The 24,828-nt window shown below is 40.2% G+C and overlaps 1 protein-coding gene across 1 annotated transcript in view; it reads right to left on the bottom strand.

Annotated features, from left to right (window-relative positions):
• Nucleotides 1-24,276, bottom strand: part of LOC130463042 (uncharacterized) — a 30,383-nt gene extending 6,107 nt beyond the window's left edge. The window contains exon 1 of the mRNA XM_056832061.1: nucleotides 24,100-24,276. Coding sequence (XP_056688039.1) covers nucleotides 24,100-24,276 — 177 coding nt within the window. The remainder of the gene's footprint in view (nucleotides 1-24,099) is intronic.
• Nucleotides 24,277-24,828: the final 552 nt, after the last annotated feature.

The following is a 24,828-nucleotide window of genomic DNA, read 5'->3' as shown; positions in this document are numbered from 1 at the left end:
AGCCTAAATACTGGAGCACTGCTCAGAAACCTGAGATTCGTTAAATAAAAGGAGAAATAGCAAAGCCAAGTGGTTAGTTTTCTGAGAACCGTGACGTACCTCTCAAGGGTGCGTCGTAATGTGTCCCTCCGCATGATTTAATCGCTTTCATCACCCTTTTATAAAATTTTTAAACCATTAATTTGATTGATCTATCACGCCTAATAAAGATAATACCTTGGACAATTGAACTATCATGCTAGGTACCTTAAATCAATCTAAACAAGATAATCACGATCAATTTAGTATTATGTATTGCATATTGCTAAAATCAATTCAGAATAGTTTAATAGTTAACGCATGTCCCTTCAATTATTTATGTTGAGGTAGTAAGGATAACCTGCCTCTGGAGTTATCGATGAGCACTCCTCTCGGTAGTTACAGTCCCCCAAACTCTCAATCTCTGCCCTGCGGGTGTACGTTGAGCGATCCCCACACCAGGGATCACAAGGGAACCTATGGCCGTCGTGGTCGAACATAATTGCACTCCCTTTATGTCACGATAACCGGGTTTTGTCAGTTTTTCTCATTGTCGTTAAAAACTGAATGGCGACTCCTATATTACTAGTCGATTGGGTGTAAACTCACAGGGAATCTAACTACACTTGATCTGACGACGTCACGCCCACGAGGGACGAGGTCATGCATTAGCCTCGTGCTTTTTCGACCCCCTCACAGTGGCAACTCCGCTGGGGAACGTTAATGAAATACTCGTGCTCGTAGGTAATCAAAATAGCCGAAGGGTGAAACGATCCTACTCCGCGTTTATTTCCTTATCAAGTTGGGACGACCTGAAAATCAACATATTAATGTGAACGGACAGAACCGCATAACGAATCTCGACTCCCTTGGCATGTTTCATCTCGGGAGTCGGGACTAAGGATACCCATCGCCAACCGGGGGGTGCATACGCTTCGAATGTTGTCCACTCGCCACTTTTCGCTAGTAGTACACCCGTCCCAAACCCAATCGCTCGCCCACTAAGGTCCCTCTCATTGGTGCATGCCCCCTTGGCTTACATCGTGATTGGCCTCTTGGGACGAAATTCGTCTGTTGAATGCACTACCTCGACCGGGGCATGTGTTGGATCTACAATAGAAGCGGTACCAAGCCAGGCGCAAATCTTACCCCTAGAAGCCTATCATAAACTACGTGACATATTATTTTTTGCTTCATGTTGTAATGCTAGTTATGTGTAGCGAATTACGTGATTATATTGTGATTGTGTGTGACAAATAACGCTAGAAAATTAACAACCCTAAAAGTTGCCCAAACATTCATAAACACCAATTGGCCAAAGAGTTATACCAAACTACGTGTTCCGCAACCCCGGGCGATCGCCACAAAAATAAGCGACGCCCAGGACGGCCTATAACGTATCCCACGACGCTGCATAACGCGCAAAGGACGTTATTGGGCAAGCACGCAAAATTAAGTCGTATGTACGAAAAAATAGACGAACAGAATACGAGTACCAGTCAGGGACGCGTTTTCAGCGCCCCTCGCTGGGCGCCAATTATTTCAACGCCCCTGCTGGGCGCTGAAGTTGCTGCTTGGCCTTTGGGCCAGGCACCGAAGCCTCGGTGCCCGCGCACAAAATATACGTAGCAATAAAAAATTCGTAACAAATTTGCTACGAGGACGTATGGAAAAGGCACTCAATTCTAAGAACGACTTATAAAATAAATAACTCCTTGTGTCGTCATTAGGCCTCCTATAACGACAATGTTGGGAACCAAAACCGAGCATGCTAATTAAAATAACCTTGAATGTCACATGGGCAAAGGTATTCAAAAAATAATGTTCAAATAGAGTCTTCAAGGAAAAATAATGTCTAGAATAAAAAATAAATAAATCCGAGTCTAGACTAGGCTATGCCAGAGTACAATCTAAATCCTAAGTCTTAGTTGTTTATACATAGAATCGGTCCTAATGCTTGGTGTCGTTCTGCAAGTTAAAAGGTTAAACATATCGAGTCTCCCTTCCTAACATTTAAATCAATAAGCACCCATATGTAATTGTCATCCCTTGCTAAGAATCTACGGCCTCAACACTCTCTCTCACCAATAAAAGGAATATATTATGTAATTCAAGTATTTGCAAAATGGAAACAGTCACATTCTGAAAATCATTCCTCCATAGTCGCACAACCCCCAAAGTGAGCCTAAGGTGTCAATACCATTGGCATAAAAAAATTAATGGCCTCAAGGCTTATGATCACATTGGGTCACGACTATCATAGTCCTCTCGAGCCACTCGCTCCTTGAAATACTCCTAAATCCGGACTAAAAGATTTTCCACGAATGCAACATGACGAACCATGAAAATACCCAAATCGGCATGCCATAAGGCTGCCATCGGGGTAAAGCAATACACACTAAGAGGGAAGCTGCACTAATGATTCTAGTCTTGCAAATATGAAAATTCGATCTCCCCAACTAACTACCTTGCCAACATTAAGAAAAATGGCGCATGACGAATGAACATCCAAGGGTTAAAATCTAAAGTGTCAACCAACCAAAGTTATGGTCCAATTAGCCTAAGTCTGAGAGTCGCTTAGTCAAGTATTATAGGCTTACGCCACTTCATTATTTTGAGTCTAGGCCACCTCCTTGTATTCATACACGGGTTATAATCAGAAAAGATTAATGAAAGTTCGAGTCTAAATCGTAACTACCAATTAAATCCGGGAAACTGGAATCTGAAAAGAAGCAAAAAATTATTTTCGATGTAATTCTTTCGTTAAATTTCAATAAAGTAAAAACAACGTTTTGAATCTACGCTATTTGCACATTTTAAGAAACGACTAAATACGCTTGCAAAGTAAGACAATTAAAAGGTCCACTATAGGCCTACCAAACGAGGCTCACTCAATCTCGCCTCGTGACTCAAAGACCACAACCATCTACCTTTTATCCCAAAGAAAAAAGGGGAGAAATCCCAAGCAAAAAAGAAAAAAGAGAAAGAGAAAAGGGAGAGCGAAAAGAGCGAGCCATGAAATACCTAGCCCGTACCTCCCATAGTGCGAAATTTACTCAAGTAAAACGAAGGAAAAGAATTGAGTCAACCAATCCAAATCATACCACAAAAACTACATAAAGTTCTACGATCTTCTACCCTTTCCAATCCTCATGCTTGACTAATACCTATACAAATTATCCTATCTCATTCAACCCATCTTTCAAGCCGTCTTGAGTCACAAATAAAAAAAAGAGACAAATGAAAAAGTACATTCTACGCTTAACGTAAAAAAAATGTAAATAATTAAAATAAACTTTGCAAAGCGCCTTTAAAGTTCGTCTAAAAAAAAGCATTTAGCGCACAAAAAAAGATTCGCAAATATTTGGCACAAAACGAAAAGAAGCAACGCGCCAAAAAAAACCTGCCCAGAAATCATTTTCAGCGCCCAGAGCTGGGCGCCGGAATCTCTAGCGCCCCAGCCTGGGCGCTGAATCTCTTTGCTTGCCAAATTTTGCCCAGAAGTGCTGGTCATTTTATCCGCACATACACGGAAAAATAACGAACACTTGGAGGGGTATACGTACTAAAAAACACATGAAAAGATTTTTGTGCAAATACAAGTACTTAAAAAATAAAACAAATTTTGGCTTACGGCAAAGCAGCAGATTAAAATAATAATAAACTTCACTTATTTCACCCTATTTCAAACATTACGATTCCACTCGAACGTACTTGTTTAAAATAGGCATTCTAAGAAACCATTTTCTTGCTAAGAACTACGCAAGACCTGATTCCAAATTAAGTCTATTTAAGGCGGATACGTAGGCAATCCATGATTCGGTCCAACCAATTTGCAAAAATGTTAAAGCCTATAGAATAACAAGAATAAAAAAATAGAGTCCCTTATTGAAATTTAATTACTTGCAATCCAAATCGAAACAAAACTTAAGTGAAAGGAAGAATCCAAGTCATCAAGATGCCAAAATGAGCACACATCGAAAAATAATAAGGGGCACGTACCCTTGCCAGAAAGAGCACTCACACTCCTAGGCACTTAGCCAATACTCAAAAGATCGCTTTGCCTCAGTTGAATGGGGGCTAGCGCGACCGTCCATGACCTCTAAAGTACTCGACTTGACCCTCCCTAAAGCAAAATAACTCACTTAAAGACCTTCTTTCACCACTAGACACAGTCATAACCGCCAACAAGTAGTAAAGGCAGTAAGCTTGCAATAAAGAGGATTGTTCTACAGCATCGCCCCATCGTTCCTTCGAACTCAGGGCACCCGTTCATTCAAATGCTTGCGAATCCCCTTTGAAAAAATCAGACATTGTCAATAGGACTTGGCACTTAACCAAGGCTCACCCTACTCAAACATATGACACGGGCATCTAAAATCGAAATCTGAAAGCATCATTAATGAGAAGACATAATAGCAAATGAGGGCTAAAAATTGAAATGAAAGAGCTAGGGAAAGAACTAACTATATCTTGACCTTTTGTTCAGACATACACCAAGTAAATCTAAGTCAATTTGAAAACGGTTTATATTCCCACAATTCTGGAAAAGATGGCCTTAAAAGCCTAAAGCATGTGCCACACGGGCACAAGTAATATCTTGACGCCTGCACCCTGGCTTCCAGCAAATCCTTAGACAGCATTCCAAAAATCGTAACAGTATTTTGATTCACTCATGTAATCCTGTACGAACCCTTCTATAAGTCAACTTACCTAGGACACCTCGGATTGTACACAGTAGGACTCGGATTTCAAATAATTTTTTAAGACTTCTTCGAACATAATAAAGTGTCGTTGGTTTAAGCTAAGTGTGTGTTTATCTCGATGTTGCAAGAGAGTCAAAAAGATTTCTAAATATGATTATGGGTAAAGAAATGCACCTAGATTTTGGTCAAGGCACACTTCAACATGTCACTGTTAGGTTATGATACATATGACAATTCATAAATCATGCGGAAAAAACCATTAAGCCAGGAATACATATTATTTACACATAATCATATAGCATAATTTAGATGCATACTCTTTGTTGCGTGCCTTCCCTAGCTGCGCCCGAACCGAACAAGAACAAGTCTTTCGGACTCCAAGTGTCGTCCCTCCGTAGATAGTCCACAGCACGTCCGGATCCGCCTTAAGATTGACTAACTAGAATCGCCCTTAAGGTACTATTATTTTCGGCTAAATGGGCAAGAGTTATGGCTGATTTTTCTGCTTAAAAATCCTAGTTTTGAATACTTGAAAACTTATTGTATAAATAATGACCCCTAGGCCCTTATTTATAGAGGTATGGAAAAGGAATTGTAATCCTACTAGGATGTGGATTTGTTAATTAGAACTTTATTAGGACTCTAAATAACAAAGCAATTCTAATAAGATTAGGATTTTAATCTTCGCACGAATCCCAATAGAATTAGGATTTCCGGCATACGCATCGCACAAGCCGTGCACCCGCGCAGGCCTTGCGGCCCACGACAAGCGCACAGCCCATGTGCGGTGCTGCGTGCGCGCGCGCGCGCCCTTGGCTGGGCCTGGCCTTGCGCTGGGCCTGGTCGAGGCGTGCGTTGCGTGCGGCTCGCTGGGCGATGGCCTGGCTTCGTGCTGGGCCTTCGTCTAGCGGGCCTCGTCCGATGCTAATTCGTACGATACGCTTCCGATTAAATTCCCGATTCCGGAATTCATTTCCGATACGAACAACATTTAATATTTCCGATTCCGGAATTGATTTCCGTTTCGAACAAATATTTAATATTTCCGTTTCCGGAATTATTTTCCGATTCCGATAATATTTCCGTTTCTGACAATATTTCCGTTTCCGGCAATATTTCCGATTCCGGCAATATTTCCATTTCCGATAATATTTTCCGATACGTACCATGTTTCCGTTTCCGGCAACATCTACGACTTGGATAATATTTATATTTCCGATACGATCCATATTTCCGTTTCCGGCAATATCATCGTTTCCGGAGTATTCATTTCTTGCCTGTGACGATCTCAGCTCCCACTGAAACCAAGATCCGTCGATTCCGAATATCCATAGATGGAGTATTTAATGCCATTAAATACTTGATCTGTTTACGTACTATTTGTGTGACCCTACGGGTTCAGTCAAGAGTAAGCTGTAGATTAATATCATTAATTCCACTTGAACTGAAGCGGCCTCTAGCTAGGCATTCAGCTCACTTGATCTCACTGAATTATTAACTTGTTAATTAATACTGAACCGCATTTATTAGACTCAACATAGAATGCATACTTGGACCAAGGGCATTATTTCCTTCAGTCACTACCTTGACCATGGCAATGTCGCACAATACGACATTTACAAGAGAAGTAGCAAATCACTACTCGAACGTACCTCGCACTAAACGAGTCTGGTTCAAACTATTCATGATCCATGTCACCATGAATGCATAAAAACGTATGCCAAGCATTATAGCACCAAGCCAATCCCGTAGCTACAATTGGGGGCTTGAGAAAAACACTCTAAAAATGCTCGAAATGACGATTTTATCGCAAATTCTCGACGCTAATGCTATACATACATCATAGAGGCACAATCCTAAGGTTTGATCGTGTAAAACGAACCTTAGAATGGCTACAACCCCTCCCAAATTCTAAGCGCTACTTAGAATATATAAAGTCACCCCACTAACAAGGGTAACTGAAAATCGCGAGTCACCAAAACTCCGATCAAACTACTGCACATAATGCTCGCCCTACAAGCGCCCGTTACACAGTTTACGTCGTTCCAAAGCAAAAACGAAAGAAAAATCAAGGGTAAAAAAGAAGAAGAAAGAAACATCTATGAATCCTCGCATCGAACGAAGTAATAAGCCGTGCACACCTACGCAGAAGGTGCTACACTTGTTTAAGCACCTGAACGAGGCGTGATGAAGTACTCCAATGCAAAAAATAATAATAATATCCCATAACCTGGAGGAATATTGCACTAATGCGGGCACGACCAAAAGCATGTGTAAAAGAGGCAAAGACTACTTATCGCCCAAATTCAAAATGCAAGCCACACGACTTCTACATTAAGGATTAAAGGAAGGGATAGCTCGCACCTACACGAGCGGAACCCCAAGGCATCTTTCTCGAAAGAACCTACAAAAATCGTACGCCAAAAGGAAGCATCCCAACATGCATACTTGGGGGCTCCAAGCTACGAAACGACCATAGCGAAATAAAAAAAAGTCTCAAAGCAAATGTTTGAACGATCAAAAGGGCACAATGCTTGATCCCACTTCAGGAATGGGCCCGAACCCTATCAAGCTTCTAAGCAAACTATTCAACATCAGTCATTGCTTAAAAAAAAAATGATTCAAGCGAACTGATTAATGGACCGCACGCAACGGCCATTCTATGAACGCTCGTTCGCACATGCATTCTAAGTATCGAACATTCACGAACACGTTCAAAAGAAAAAAAATATACGTTCAAAATAGCAACAAGAGCGATCAAAGTCTTACGCCTCAAAGTATGTTCCTCGGTGTAGACACCTACTTTTGTCCCCATTCCCGAAAGGGAAGGTTCGATGATGAGAACATAAATCTCCACTTGACAACGCATCTCCTATAAAATAACGAATCTTAATCACCCTTTTCATTTCACCCGAAACCTGCTATTTATAGAAACCTGCTATTTATGGAAACCTGCTAAAAATAGTAACTGCCGTAATGGGTAGTTGTTAAAAGTGGCAAGTCATAAAAGATAGAAACCTGTCAGAATTAGGTGTTGCACTCCAACATAAATCCTAAATGAGATAGAAGTTGCGAGAGAATCCTATTCCTAATACGATTCGAAAACAAGAGTTACGTATTAAATTAAAATCCTAACGAGCCTAGAGTTCGTAACGGGCCCAGACCCATCCCGTCATAAAACTAATACGCCACTAAAAGACTCGATTAAGTCTCATACACTCCGGATTCTAAGAGTCCGAATCTGACAAAGAAACGGCCTAGACCCTATTTTCAACGCCTGGCTCTGGGCGCCGAAATCTTCGGCGCCCAGCCCTGGGCGCTGAAATTACCTGGGGCGTGTTCTTTCCTAATTCCTCGTGGATTAGAGTTCTACAATTCTATCTTTCCACGAACTCTTTTCTATAAATATAGCCCCAAGTTCGACGTGAAAGAAACACACACAATTCATATTCTGAGTATTGACTCCAACCCCTAAGCCTAAGCCTCACGCTGCGAAATTGATCACGTGTTCTGTCGCAATCGATCCAAAAATCGAACAGAACGTATCCTGTCCCGTAGTTTGAGATTCGTTAAATAAAAGGAGAAATAGCAAAGTCAAAGTGGTTAGTTTTCTGAGAACCGTGACGCACCTCTCAAGGGTGCGTCGTAATGTGCCCCTTCTCGGGATTTAATTGCTTTCCTCACCTTTTAAGAACTGTTAAACTAATTAAATCTGATTGTTCTATCACGCCTAATAAAGATAATATTTTGGGAAATTGGATTATCATGCTAGGTCCCTTGAAACAATCTAAATCAGATAATCGCGATCGATCTAGTATTATATGTTGCATATTGTTAAAATCAACTCAGATTAGTTTAATAGTTAACGCATGTCCCTTCAATTATTTATGCTGAGCTAGTAAGGATATCCTGCCTCTGGAGTTATCGAAGAGCGAGTACTCCTCTCGGTAGTTACAGTCCCCCGAACCCTCAATCTCTACCTTGCGGGTGTATGTTGAGAGATCCCCACACCAGGGATCACAAGGGAACCTACGGCCGTCGTGGTCAAACATAATTGCACTCCCTTTATGTCACGATAACCGGGTTTTGTCAGTTTTTCTCATTGTCGTTAAAAACTGAATGGCGACTCCTATATTACTAGTCAATTGGGTGTAAACTCACAGGAAATCCAATTACACTTGATTTGACAAAAAGAAACGTCACACCCACGAGTGATGAGGTCACGCATTAGCCTCGCGCTTTTTTGACCCCCTCACACTCGGGCCATATAGACTCGCCCGACTTTTGCAATAACTGTACACCTTAAGAGCAACAGTTCCTTTAAATAATCTCCCCAAAGCGACAAACACCGTAGTCCACCAATCGGCTACGGCTTCTCGAGAAATCATCACGAGAAAGTCCTGCCTGGGAAGCACTTTCAACGCCCAGGACCAGGCGCCAGATATACCGACGCCCAGCTCTGGACGCTGAAAATCAAAATAAAGAAAAATAAAAGAGAAGAGAATACGTAAACGGACGAACGAGAGGCCAACTGTGTCATCAAAAGACCAGCCCAAGCAATATTTTCAACGCCCCACTTGGGCGTGAAATATTTCTAACGCCCAGGCCTGGGCGCCGAAAATGAGCCCAGGCCCAAAAGAAGCTCTGATTTCTATAGGGTCCTGCCGTATCCATTCGACTTGAAAATTTCCGATTCCTTACTGAAAGTCGCACCTCACGGCATTGTTAAGAGTAGCACACCACTACAAAGATCGCTCTCACTTACGAGCACGATCCCAAACACGATCAAGAACATTACAAAATGCGTATCCCCAAGGAACCTCTTTGACAAGAAATGACCGTCAAGCACGAGTGCTTGGGGGCTCGAAAGAAAAATATATCTCAAAAGAGAGTATGCAAAGTTAAAACAATATTCCCAGACTACGCTGTACGAAGTCCCGTGTTTGGATAATCTCAAAAGATAAAACCAGATTACGACCTCAAGACAAAGGTCTCCGTTGATACTTACACATAGTCCCCTAATCAAGGACCCAGGTAGTGGCAAAATTTAGCCGTACAGACTAGCTCAAAACCATGAAAGATGATGACCACGAGACAACGGTCCGTCTAAGCACGTTGTCAACCCACATTCAGGTTGCAACTAAATCCGAGCATCCATCGAAAGAAAATAAATCCTTCAAAAAACCAAAAACAGGCTCGCCATCTTCAGTCGGCGGGGTCTGTGTCACTAACCGCGCAGGTCCTCAGTTTTCGAAAATGAAAAGAAAATAAAATTCTTCAAAAACAAAAACAGGCTCGCCATCTTCAGCCGGCGAGGTCTGCGTCACTAACCGCGCATGTCCTCATTTTTCGAAAATGAAATCTTCAAAAACACAAAACAGGCTCGCCATCTTCAGCCGGCGGGGTCTACGTCACAAACCGCGTAGGTCCTTATTTTCAAAACACCAAAAAAGATTCGTCCACTTCTATTGGACGGGGCGTCCACCCTCAGCAGGACAGGCTCGCCCACCTTCAGCGGGCGGGGTCTGCGCCACTAACCGCGCAGGTCTTTAGTCATTGCAGCGATAACTTTTCCTGGTTTCCCTTTTCCAAAAATCAAAGGATGATTTATCTTTTTCCAAAAATCAAAAGATGGTTTATCTTTTTCCAAAAATCAAAGGATGGTTTATCTTTTTCCAAAAATCAAAAGATGGTTTCCCTTTTCCAAAAATCAAAGGATTGGTTTTTCCGCTTTTCCATAAAAAAAGAGCGATGTACTGGATTTTCCTTCGTTTTACGTCCTATAAAAACAAGGGGGTTTTCTCGTTTAGCTAACCCTGAAAATGAGAATCTTTAAAAACATTTTTACCTCGTGATTGGGCCAGGCCTGGTTACAATTTATAGCTTTGATTTCGAAAACATCTGTAGATACTTCCAATGACAAAGTGAGGGAGTTTCTATACTATTGGTTAACAGATTCCAATGACACGTGAGGAATGTGTTAACACTTCAAGTGATGACCCTTAAGTCAAATGTTATCACTCGGGGGCTCGTGAGACCCTCACAAAACAAGTCACATACACCATGGCTTGTATGACGCACTCCGTCTAGTACTTTGACCATCGTCTCATCTCGAGACTCAGTCAAGTGGCGGCTAACTGTAGACACCTACTTTTGTCCCCATTCCCGAAAGGGAAGGTTCGATGATGAGAACATTAATATCCACTGGGCAACGCATCTCCTATAAAATAACGAATCTCAAATCACCCTTTCATTTCAGCCAAAGCTTCCATTTATAGAAACCTGCTAAAAATAGTAGCTGCCGTAAAAGGAAATTGCTAAAAGTAGTAAGAATAAAAAGATAGAAACCTGTCAGAATTAGGTGTTGCACTCCAACAGAAATCCTAAAAGAGATAGAAATTGTAAAAGGAATTCTATTCCTATTGCAATTCGATAAAAGAGTTAACGTATTAATTAAACTCATAACGAACTTAAAGTTCGTAAAGGGCCCAGACGCATTCCGTCGTAAATTGATACGCACCAAATAACTCGGATTAAGTCTCTTAATGGACTCCGTACTCTAGAGTCCAGTCTGACAAAGAATTCTGCCCAGATCCTATTTTCAACGCCCAGCCCTGTGTGCCTAAATCTTTGACGCCCAGTGCTGGGCGCCGAAAATACCTGGGACGGATTCTTTTCCTAATCCGTTTCGTATTCATAATCCTGAAAATCTATCTTTCTACGCCACTTTTTCATATAAATAGACCCCTAAAGACGACGTGAACAGGACACATAATTTATAATCTGAGTATTGTCAACAACCCTAAGCTTAAGCCTCACGCTGCGAAATTGATCCCGCGTTCTGTCGCAATCGACCCAAAAGTCGAACAGAACGTATACTGTCCCTTGTGGCTGAATAATTAAGCCTAAATACTGGAACACTGCTCAGAAACCCGAGATTCGTTAAATAAAAGGAGAAATAGCAAAGCCAAGTGGTTAGTTTTCTGAGAACCGTGACGCATCTCTCAAGTGTGCGTCGTAATGTGTCCCTCCGCATGATTTAATCGCTTTCATCACCCTTTTATAAAATTGTTAAACCATTAATTTGATTGATCTATCACGCCTAATAAAGATAATACCTTGGACAATTGAACTATCATGCTAGGTACCTTAAATCAATCTAAACAAGATAATCACGATCGATTTAGTATTATGTGTTGCATATTGCTAAAATCAATTCAGAATAGTTTAATAGTTAACGCATGTCCTTTCAATTATTTATGCTGAGCTAGTTAGGATAACTTGCCTCTAGAGTTATCGATGAGCACTCCTCTCGGCAGTTACAGTCCCCCGAACTCTCAATCTCTGCCCTGCGGGTGTATGTTGAGCGATCCCCACACCAGGGATCACAAGGGAACCTATGGCCGTCGTGGTCGAACATAATTGCACTCCCTTTATGTCACGATAACTGGGTTTTGTTAGTTTTTCTCATTGTCGTTAAAAACTGAATGGCGACTCCTATATTACTAGTCGATTGGGTGTAAACTCACAGGGAATCTAAATACACTTGATCTGACGACGTCACGCCCACGAGGGACGAGGTCATGCATTAGCCTCGTGCTTTTTCGACCCCTTCACAGTTGGCTTCGATTTTCCGCCATTGTTGTTGCGTTTAGCTTGCTTTCGAGTGGTAGCCATGGCGTCGACGAGTCGCCTCTTCGAACCCTCTCTCAAGCTATTAGGTAGCATAATTAACGAATTTAAAACTTAAAATTGTTAATCTTATGTTGTAGGTCTTTTATTAACTCAAGATTATTAAACAAGATTCGCAAATATTAATTTTTATTATCATTAAAATTATAATTATGCATCCGAAAAACTAAAACCTCTGAAAAGTCATAGTTAGGCTTCGAATTTGGGAATTCTGGGTTCGGCACAAAATCTTTGATTTTCGTCAAAGTTTTAAAACGTTGTTTACATGCAGAATTTACTATAAAAACATAAGATTCCGAGAATTATTGACAAAAATGTGAAAATCCTGCGAACGTATTAATTAATAATCGCATGAATTTGCATTTAATTATTCCAATTTAATTCACCCCTTTAATTCTTTGCAAATTTATAATATTAACCCAAATTAATTTAAATGATTATGCAATTAATTAGAGGCTCGTGATACCACTGTTTGGTTATGAATAATCCAATGTCATGCGGAAAAACCATGAATGCCATAATCCAAATTAAATGCACATAATCATTTAGCATAATTTAGTGAACACACTTTGTGATGCATGCCTTCCCTAGCTGCTCCCGAACCGAACAAGAACAAGTTAGAACGCCAAACATCGTCCCTCCGTAGAAAGTCCACAGTACATTCGGATCCGCCTTATATCGTACCAACTAGGATATAATATAAGGTTTATGATTTCGAGATCTCACTTTTAGGTGATAGGCAAAGTGTATTGAATTTTATTTCAATTGATGTATTTATTCATGACCATAGGCCATGTATTTATAGGAAATAGGAAAAACCCTAGGAGCCAAAACCCTAGCACGGTTTTAGGAAAGTCAAGGAAATTTACCAAAAACCAATATTCCAAAAAATCTAGGGCTGGCCGGCAGCTTGCAAGGCAAGCCAACCGACCAAGTGCCTTATGGCCCAAGCAAGCTTGCAATGCAAGCAAGCTTGGCACCATGGGCCAAGCAACGCGCAAGGCAGCAACTATGCGCTGGGCCTTATGCTTGGCGTGCTAGAGTTGGCGCCAGGCCTTGGTGCCTGGCGCTGTGCTTTAGCTCATCGAGCGATGGGCCGTTGCTTCGTGCAATGGTTTGTCGCTCGCTTCGTGCTTCGGATTCCGGAATTTCTTTCCGATTCGAACAATATTTACGTTTCCGATAATATTTTCGATTCTGATAATATTTTCGATTTTGACAATATTTCCGATTCCGATAATATTTCCGTTTCCGGTAATATTTCCGATAATATTTCCGATACGAACCATATTTTCGTTTCCGGCAATATCTTCGACTTCTATAAAATTTGTATTTCCGTTATAACCCATCTTTCCGTTTCCGGTAATAACTTATTTTCCGGCAAATATTATTTCTTTGCCTTTTGGCAGTTTTTTTAGCTCCCACTGAAACCAACATCAGTCATTTCTGAATATCCATAATTAGAGTATTTATTGAATATAATATTCAACTAAACACTTGATCAGTTCACGTACTATTTGTGTGACCTTACGGGTTCAGTCAAGAGTAAGTTGTGGCATTAATTATATTAATTTCACTTGAAATTAAGCGGCCTCTATCTAGGTATTTAGATCACAGTCTGGGTTTGTCATCTGCTTCAATGGAGGTGCAGTAAGCTGGAAAACTGCTAAGCAAAGCACTATTGCGGATTCTACAACTGAATTTCTGTACATGAAGCAGTAAAGGAAGTTATTCGGCTAAGGAAGTTCATTGGTGAACTTGGTGAAGTTTCCTCCATTAAAGGACCAATAGCTCTATATTGTGACAATAACGGAGCTATTGCACAGGAAAAGAAGCCTAGCCACCACCTGAGAGTCAAACATGTACTTTGTAGATTTCACATTCTAAAGAATTCGTAGAGAGAAAAGAAGTCGAGATAAGCAAGATTGGAACTGACGACAACATCTCAGATCCATTAACTAAACCTCTGCCGCAAGCATAGCACAACTTGTACACTGCATCTATGGGAATCAAGCATGTTGGAGAATGACTTTGATGTCCTTGTTAAATGTTTTAAAGTTTTAGAGTTTAATACTTTGTAAAACATTTTTGGTTAACCATTTATATAAATGATTAATTTCATTTTACCATTTAATTTCGTGGTTTATTAAATGACGATTCCTTTCAATTTGACAAGTATTCAAGATAGATAATCAATTGAACTTGAATGTCAAAAGTTGAAAATGGTCCCTGGTTGGAAGTTTTCTATAAAAGTGGACGCATAGAAAACGCTAAACGACTAGAATGCAAGATGACTAGTAGTTCTTTTTCTTGAACTATGTGGACATGAAAATGTCACAATCATTTGCATAGATACTTACTTGATGAGATTGGTATCCGATAGACCTATGAAACTTTGCTGTAAGAGATGAAAATCTATTATAAGTAAATTTCATTATATTATTAGACAGTAATCCTCAATACCTGAGTGATTTGAGATTACTTGTTTGAGAATTGGTTACTTTGACATTGTCAAGAGTCGCATAGGTAATCACCTATCAAACGAAGTCTAACCTCAAGATCACAAGATTGGGATCGTCCTCCCATAAATCTGGATGAGATGCCGAAAGTTGTACAAGGCCACTCCGAGAGCTAGAAACTGTAAAATGCATGGCCGTGCTCAGATGAATCATATGCTATGAATATCTGTTCATTCGATCAGTTGAACTCAGACACTAAGAAATGCTTCTGGACATAATAAGGATGCCTTATGTTCATGAGCAGGCATCAAGCGTCAAAGAAATTAGGAAATGCACACTTGTTCCTAAGGACAAGTGGGAGACTGAAAGAAATAATGCCTTTGGTCCAAGTTTGTATTTAATGCTAAGTCTAATAAATGCGGTTCAGTATTAATTAAAAAGTTCATATTTCAGTGAGATCAAGTGATATAAATGCCTAGCTAGAGGCTGCTTCAGTTCAAGTGGAATTAATAATATTAATCCATAGCTTACTCTTGACTGAACCCATAGGGTCACACAAATAGTGCGCAAACGAATCAAGTATTTAGGTGAATATAATATTCAGTAAATACTCTGTTTATGGACATTCGAAAAAGATGGGTCTTGGTTCCAGTGGGAGCTGAAATCAACAAAAGGCAAAGAAAGAATATTTTCCAGAAATGAAGATATTGCCGGAAGCGGAAATATGGTTCGTTTCGGAAAATATTAATGGAAATAGAAATATTGGCAGAATCGGAAATATTACCGGAATCGAAAATATTGTCGAAATTGGAAAATATTGCCGGAATAAGAAGTATTATCGAAAACGTAAATTTTGTTCGAATCGAAAGTAAATTCCGAAATCGGAAAACAAAACGGAAGAACAACGAGCAATTGCTCGACGAGCAATCCCGTAAGGCACGAGGCCAGTAGGCATGCACACTCGAGCGTTATCGATGGGCCAGCAGCGCGCCATGGCGTGGGTGGAAAGCCTTGCATGGGCGACGAGCAGCAGCAGCACCATGCGTGGCCCAACCTCGTGCACTTGTTGGCTTGGGCGCCAAGTCTATTTCGCGGAAAGTATCTTGGGCCTCAAGCTAACTATTTTCCTAATCCTACGCAAACCAAAATTTGGAATAAATATAATAGTAATAGTGTTTGATTATTTCTAAAATCCTAAGAGTTTAAGATTAACTAGAATCCTAATGGCTTTAGTAAATCCAATCTTAGTAGGATATGACTATTCTATTTCCTCCCCTATATATATGTGATCCACGATCACAAATTATAGAACATAAAACACACATTAAATTCAACCGAATTTATTAATTTGTATCACTTATTGTGAGTTCCCGAGTGCACATAAAACCTTAGATTATATCCTAATAGGTTGAACTTAAGGCGGATCCGAACGTGCTGTGGACTATCTACGGACGAGCGACATTTGGAGCTCTATACTTGTTCTTGTTCGATTCGGGAGCAGCTAGGGAAGGAACACATCACATAGTATGTATACTAAATTATGATAATTGATTATGTGGAAATTAATTTGGATTCCTGGATTTATGGATTTTTCCGCATGAATTATATTGTTCATAACCTAACAGTTAAGAGAGACCACCATTCTTTTGCGGGTGGTCGTGGCTTCTCGGGCCCGTAGGCTAGGCCTTATATGTCTGACGTTGGGTCGGGTCAGAGGCCTCCCCCACAGTAGGTGGATCCTAGGAGGAGTGATACCGGTTCGTTTGGTGTGACAGTGTCTCAGATGGGTTAACAACCTCCTCATTTTCAGCCGTTCCAGGCTAGTTGGCAGCCTCAATCGTTTCAGCAGCCGTCGTAGCCTGGGTGGCAGCCACCGCTATTTGGAACTAGGTGGATGCCGATGCCCACGCAGACTACTCATTTGCCTCTTTGGTCTGTTGGGCAGTCGCAAAGTTGGAGGTCCTCCCAGTTTGATGCCCTGTTTAGCGGCGAGGGTCCGAGTTGAGGTGCTCTAAATGACGAGGATGGGCCTTATCCTCCGGGGTTTAGTGGGTCCTAGCTTTAGACCATTACATGTATTATTTTTTGTATTGGTAGTCGCAATTTTGTCAGACTTTTGTATATATTTAGCATTTTTGTACCTTTATTATTTTGTCTGTTTGTGCATTGATTCCAATGGCAAAAATTATAGTAATTTTTCCAGTTCTTTCTTTAGTTGGAGGTATTGCCTTTCTCTGAGGAATACTGACTCTCTAAAAGAATAAAATAAACACATAAAAGAAAATGACACATTTCAAGTTTTAGGGTCAACACCGGTGTTCAGAGTCATTGTCGAATTTGAAAACTTTTATCTTAGAAATCGAATACGTGTAGAATTACAAATCCTATGAAAAAGATAGAATCCTAATTGTCCTGGAATAGCTGAGTTACGTCATAGTTTACATAAAAAATAGATTTTAAATCCAATTCTTATATAATTATATTAGCCTAGAGAGTTTGCTGGAAACTGAACCACAAGCTCTAGAATATTCTGGCGCATAGCATTTGAGCGCTAGAATTTTCTAGCGTATAAAACAGAGTGCTAGAATTTTCCAAGCGCAGGTTTCCTTTTACTGCAGAAGTACAAGTTATTTGTCTGTTTTAAACCGTCTCGAATTCTTCTTGGCGTAGCTATAATAAAGGCCTGTGACGTTCGTTAATCTTCACCCTTCACTGCTATTTATTGTTTGAGAATTTCCTGAGTCTTCATTTCTTTTCATTGCAATCATGTCGACCCCCGTTCCCCTTGTTTCCTTGAAATTTGTTGTTAGCAAGTGGCGCTGTTCAGTTACCCTGACCGAAAAGATATTGCTTAAAGAATATGCTTTAGATTCTTTCTTAGGTTTACAACAAATAAAAATCGACTTTAATTTCATTTAAGCTGCCCTGAAATTCTGGGATCCCAATCATCACGTGTTGATAACCCAATCCAAAGAGGGGAGAGGAATTCAGAAAAGGGAGGTAAGTCATGTCTTTCTCCCTTATGCCTAGCGGAATCCCGGGGAAGTAGCCTTAGGATAGCATCATTTTTGGTATTGTAGACGCCTACATTTGTCCCTAGGCCCGAAGCGATATGTTCGATGATGAAACTATAACCCGCTAGCCAAAAAAGCACTCTAATTAGCTGAAGAACGACCCTTGACTGACTGAAGAGACCATCCAGAGCAGAACCTGTTAAATATAGTAACTTCCATAAATAGAAAGATTCCTTAAATATATTGGACACATATTTATTCACATCCGCATCCCGATACGGCTTAATATGTGGTTACGTCAATAGAAAGATAGAATATGATTACCCGCATTACATCACACCTGTACGCGCCAGAATATTCTAGTGCCTGCCTTCTAACTCTAGAATAACATATCTCGAACGATAGAACTTCTCAAACTCATAATTATTGGGCACAATACATGTAAATGTTAACTCAACTTACTTAAAAATGCTAACGAGTGCCTAGAATACGCTCGTTAGCCAGTTTAGCAAATAGTATGTCCTTACAAAGTCAAAGTCTGTCGTATAAATTATTATTTAGATCATGCAAATCATATGATTGAATAAGCCTAGGAATAAGATTTCCATAGACTTATCATAAGCCCAAATCCGATTTAAAACGAATAAGTTATAAGACTTTTACTTGGGCTTCGCCAAAACGGACCGACCTCCACTCTTTGGGCCATAACTATAGATTTACGAACCTCATTGATGTGAGAATGGCGGCATTAGAAAGCTGGATTCCGTAGCTTTCCAACAAGATATTTATTTGCAAGAATGCGGGTTTCTATAAAGAAGTTATGAGCTGTTAAAGTTTGAATTTTCAGTAAATCCGCAGATCTGCCTACGCTGGAAATTTCCAGCGCTCTGATCAGAAGCGCTGTTATTTTCTAGGGCTTCACATGTCAACGACACTTTTTTCTAGCGCTTCATTTTGAAGTTCACTGAAACTCAATCCCTTTAAGTTCTATCTTATGCGCGCTAGAAATTTCTAGCGTGCACAGTGGCAGTGCTGATTTTTTCCAGCGCTCACATGGCGAGCGCTACTTTTTTCTGGCGCATCCATACCTATCTTATTTCGACTACTTACACTATAAATACAGCCCTTCTGCACCCCATTTCAATCATGAATTTTGTTTCACTCCTATGATATTCTGAATTCTCTCTTCCCTCTCTGGTATACTAAAATTCTTGTGAAGTCCCGCCCCGTATTCGTAATAGTTCTGCCGTATTAACTCTTGTTAAGCTGAACTCTGTCCGTACTAGTAATCAAACCATCCCGACTACTACAGAAGTTCTAGCTAATTCATATGCAAAAACCAAGGAATCGAAGAGGAAACTCTGCCGGAATTGAAGGAAGGATAAGGATTTGTAAGTCAGTATAAAGGTCGTTCTAAAGCTAAAAGGAGGCCCTGCTAAGGCGAGTGGTGGTTGTTCTGAGAACCGCAGTATAGCCTACTCTATAATGAAACCTGAAATCTACCTTTTTTATTGCTTTCACTACCCTTATAAATATGTTCACTTAATCTGTTTATTTAATCACGCCTAATAAGATAATATCTGGATAAATTCGATTATTGTTAAGCACGTTGAATTAACCTAAATTACTATTTTGACGACTGTTTATTTAATATATGTGTATTAAAATCAACTCAGATTTGTAACGTAGCATAACACATGTCCCATCGTCGTCACATTGAATTAGAAAGGATCGCCACGTGGGCTAACGCTGGGTACTCCCCGTATTAGTAAACGTACCCCGAATTTTCAATCTCTGCTCCGCTGGATGTACGTTGAGGGATCTCCACACTAGGGATCACAAGGGAACCTATGGCCGTTGTGAGTCAAATATGTTTTCATTCCAGGCATATCACGATAACCGGGTTTTGTCAGTTTTCTTAAACCGAATGGCAACTCCTATAGACTAGTAAAAAGAGGTTAACACCCACGGTTAGTTCCTATTTACTTAATATGCTTGCCACATCTAGAGGGGAAAAGTCGTGCCAGCCGTATACTCTTTTAGAGGGGCCCTGTCGTGTTTTTCGACCCCCTCACAGTGGCAACTCCACTGGGGACAATATTGAAATAATCCGTGCAGGTAGTGCGTCGGTGAGGAAGCCGTATAGCAGAAATCGAAGCTACGCCACAATTATTTCCACTCGATGCATTCGCAATGTAACACATCCACCAAAATCGAACCGCTTATCTCCTAGGTCCATTCACGGTATATGCCACTCCAGCACGTACCAGATAGGCCTTGATAAAATTCGTCATGAACTTGGCTACTCCGACAAGGGCTTGTCGATAGGTTTGGTACACTTTGACACCCAAGTCTATTGAACCTTAGAGACTAGCATAAACTAAATGCGCATTATACTCGAAATCATGCTTGTTGTTCGTTTTGTGTAGAATTCTTATGTGCTATGTGAAACTAACCAACCAGACACTCAGTTTAAGGTCAACAACGCTTTCAAAATTCAAAAAACGCTTTAAAACGTCGAAATAATTATGAAGCTACGAATCAGAATAAAATTCCGCAACCAAGAGCAAAGCGCCAGAATAAACCAACGCTTCCCTGGGCAGTGCTAGAAAGTTCCAGCGCGCATCCTTTAAGCGCCAGAAATTTCTAACGCCTGCGACGAGGAAATCAATATGCCAAAACGGTCAGCCCCAGAAACAATTACGCTGACCAAGCCAGTGCTGGAAAAATCCAGCGTTGCGATGCGGTGCACAGCTTTTATTCCAGCGCACGCCTTCTTATTCCTCGCATTTAAGCCTACAAATTAGAACTTAAAAGTTAAGAGTCCAGTGTATCGTGCAACCAATTCGAAAGACCAAAATACGCATCTGCCTTAAGCATTACGTAGGTCTGGCTGAAAATACCCATTACGGAACGCATATTCAAAATTGTGTCGAAGGTATTCTCACGGAATTAAGCCTCATTAAGTCAAAATTATCAAAAATCCGGATTAGCTTTTACCAATCAAGCCCAAAGGCTAGTACGCAAATTACTTTTCGTTTGCGTCGGAATGTTGAACGTTTGGGTGCACAAACGCTCAAATGAAGGGCGCGGTTTGGTAAAATTCAAGCTACAGAACAATAAATCGACTAAAAAAGGCCAACTGCATAAACACCTGCAGGCGCTGGAAATTTCCAGCGAACAACAGACAAGCGCTAGAAAATTCCCACGCTGCACTCTTCAGCGCTGGAAATTTCTGGAGCCACTGGTTCAACTCCCGACAACTTTCACATACTCCTGCCTTAAAATAAAAAATGATTCGTAAAGTAGTTATTAGTCCTCTAATAACACTAATGTCCAGCATAACACCGTTCATGCTAAAATAATCTTTGACGTTCACTAAAAGCAAAAGTTTCCAAAAAACAAAGAAAAGAGTCTGTTTTCAAAAATCAGTTAATAACGTTGGATTTATACCAAATTGCTCGTTGTAATCTCTTAATAATATTCGAGGCAAAGGACGAGTCAAGTCGAGTCAAGAACCCTAACCGAGCCTGTCACCATTTATGCGAGTCTTTCCTTGAGTCCATCATTCACCTAGTCTAAACCAAAGTTATTTCCTAAAAGTCTAAACCAAGTAAAAACCAACCGTTAGAGTCATCGTACACTTAGAATTACCTTTCATGGAATTTTCACACCCTTAAAGTCCTTCCCCTAGTGTTTACTTACACCAAGGATAGTTCCCTTAATCCTCATCCCGTAACTTAAAGTGCAACCCGTATAGCCAAAGTAAAAACACTAAAACGGTCATAAAAAGAGTTTTACTAAGAACTGTGAGATCCATAACCTATCAATCCGTAGGTCTAACCTTAGTCTATCTTCCATAGTCAGTTTCAGCCCAAAGAAATTAGTAGAGTGAAAGTTATAGCTTCTACAAAATCCGTTTTTGTGTTATGAGTCAAACCCATGTCCACTCTTTGGGCCATAACTATAGATTTACGAACCTCATTGATGTGAGAATGGCGGCATTAGAAAGCTGGATTCCGTAGCTTTCCAACAAGATATTTTTTTGCAAGAATGCGGGTTTTTATAAAGAAGTTATGAGCTGTTAAAGTTTGAATTTTCAGTAAATCCGCAGATCTGCCTACGCTGGAAATTTCCAGCGCTCTGATCAGAAGCGCTGTTATTTTCTAGGGCTTCACATGTCAACGACACTTTTTTCTAGCGCTTCATTTTGAAGTTCACTAAAACTCAATCCCTTTAAGTTCTATCTTATGCGCGCTAGAAATTTCTAGCGTGCACAGTGGCAGCGCTGATTTTTTCCAGCGCTCACATGGCGAGCGCTACTTTTTTCTGGCGCATCCATACCTATCTTATTTCGACTACTTACACTATAAATACAGCCCTTCTGCACCCCATTTCAATCATGAATTTTGTTTCACTCCTATGATATTCTGAATTCTCTCTTCCCTCTCTGGTATACTAAAATTCTTGTGAAGTCCCGCCCCGTATTCGTAATAGTTCTGCCGTATTAACTCTTGTTAAGCAGAACTCTGTCCGTACTAGTAATCAAACCATCCCGACTACTACAGAAGTTCTAGCTAATTCATATGCAAAAACCAAGGAATCTAAGAGGAAACTCTTCCGGAATTGAAGGAAGGATAAGGATTTGTAAGTCAGTATAAAGGTCGTTCTAAAGCTAAAAGGAGGCCCTGCTAAGGCGAGTGGTGGTTGTTCTGAGAACCGCAGTATAGCCTACTCTATAATGAAACCTGAAATCTACCTTTTTTATTGCTTTCACTACCCTTATAAATATGTTCACTTAATCTGTTTATTTAATCACGCCTAATAAGATAATATCTAGACAAATTCGATTATTGTTAAGCACGTTGAATTAACCTAAATTACTATTTTGACGACTGTTTATTTAATATATGTGTATTAAAATCAACTCAGATTTGTAACGTAGCATAACCATCAAAGGATAAACTAACTAAACTCTCTAACGAGACGGAGTTCCCCCTTCAAAAAAAGGAAGACAATTAATGAGCTTGCTTGCCAATCGAAAAAGGTTAAAAGATGGATTAAAGACAAAAAATTCACTCCGGTAGGCGAGTCATAGACAAAAATGCTTGCAAAACTCACTACTCAAGGAATACTACGTCCAATAGGTCCCACCCCAGACCCTCGTGTTAAAAACAAGTATTAGAACCCTAACTCATATTGCGAGTATCATCAGGGAAAAGGCCATCTTATCCAACAGTGGTGGCACCTAAATAATGCAATACAAGATCTAATTGAGGATCGGGTCTTGACCCTTCCCGTATAAGATATGAAGTTAAGAGCATTACACTTCAATTAAGATCAAATACTCACCTTCAGTGTTTTAAAACTTAATTGAATTCTCATAGCATTCCTTTAGTACCAAACAACATTTGGGGCAACTATGGCATGATTACCCTCTACCATATCGAACATTCACCACCAGAATGTTCAAAATGACAAGCTCATAAGCAAATCTCTCCTGGACTGGAAATGTACAACTACGAACTAGACTGTTGGCTGCACTGAAGACTAAAGATTGTTCAAAGCTCGAAGATGCAGACTCAAAGTTTAAAGAAGCTTAGACTTAGAATATAGCACTACAAACTAATTCTATGTCATTCTCCCTTTCATTTCTTTCATAAAATAGAATAAGAGGTCAAATTGCTGTCAAGCGTTCTATCATGTACTTTTACCAAAAGATCAATAAAGTTTCTCTTTAAAGTACATCATTGATTGTCTTACCAAAAAAGTTTTAAAAAGCAATAAAAAAACAAAAGGAAAATTATTCGATGCACGAAACAAATGGCAAAATATGAATTACTTACATACTAGCCATCCAGTGACTTGGGAATGAATTTGGTGAGGAAATCGACAAAATACGAAAAAATGGGCAGCAAGAGTTAAGAGAAAACGCGAAATCACGAAAAACAAATGACCGACGAGAACCCGAAACCTGTATGTCCATTTTTAGTAACTGCCATTTATAGTAGCTTCCATGCTTAAACAACTACCAGAAATAGTAACCGTATCTCTATTATATAAGCCAACAGCTGAGGGCGTTTCGGTAAATTAACTTTTCGTGTCCCCAAGCAAAAAGACAAAAATACCCTCATTTTGTTGTTTATCGGAGCCTTGCTGGTTCTTCGTTTCTAGGGTTAGATTTCATTTACCCCATCTCTCTCCTCTCACCTGCCTCCCTCCCGCCTCTCGCCCCCTCTCACTTTTCTCTCTCCTCTCACCTTCATTTCTCGGTGCTTGGTCTGAGGAGAGCCGAGCCTCTCTCCCCCTCTCACTTTTCTCTCTCCTCTCACCTTCGTTTCTAGGGTTAGACTTCCTAGGTAACACTTCCTCGCCGTCGTCCCTCATCAATGGCGGCTCTAAGGTCAATCGGAGGGAAATGCAGAGATTTATTGGCGGCAGCGAATTCCTTCACCACTGCGTCAACGACCGCTGCTGATGCTGCAAAAAGGTATTTTTAAACTTATTTTTAGGGTTTTAGGTCCATTGCAATTGACGCATTTTGGTTAATTTTTCCTCTGACATGCCCTTCAACATCACCAGCGAAGAGATGTACGACATTTTCGGAAAGCACGGATCCATTAGCCAAATTCGTGAAACGTACTCAGAGTGATTGTTTTTTCAAGTAACAATATGGTTTTTATTTTTGAAAAAACAATATGGTTTTTATTTTTGTCAATAAATGATGATGCAGTTAGAGAAAGAAGAGTGATTGCTTTGTAACCTTTCCCTCTCATATGGTTTTTATTTTTGTTTTGATTTTTTTTGTTTTATTTTATGGAATTGTTTGCTTATCTCTCCTATAATTTTTAATTTTGAATTTGATTTGAAGTTAATTTGTTTGATTTGAATGTAGATATGGTGGAACTTTTAATTTTGTCCAAAAAGTCGGAATTTGGA

The sequence above is a fragment of the Spinacia oleracea genome, chromosome 6 (genome assembly GCF_020520425.1).
Source record: "Spinacia oleracea cultivar Varoflay chromosome 6, BTI_SOV_V1, whole genome shotgun sequence".
Classification (NCBI taxonomy): Eukaryota; Viridiplantae; Streptophyta; class Magnoliopsida; order Caryophyllales; family Amaranthaceae; genus Spinacia; species Spinacia oleracea.
The sequence above is the reverse complement of the archived record's forward strand: the minus strand, read 5'-3'. Positions and strand labels throughout refer to the sequence as shown.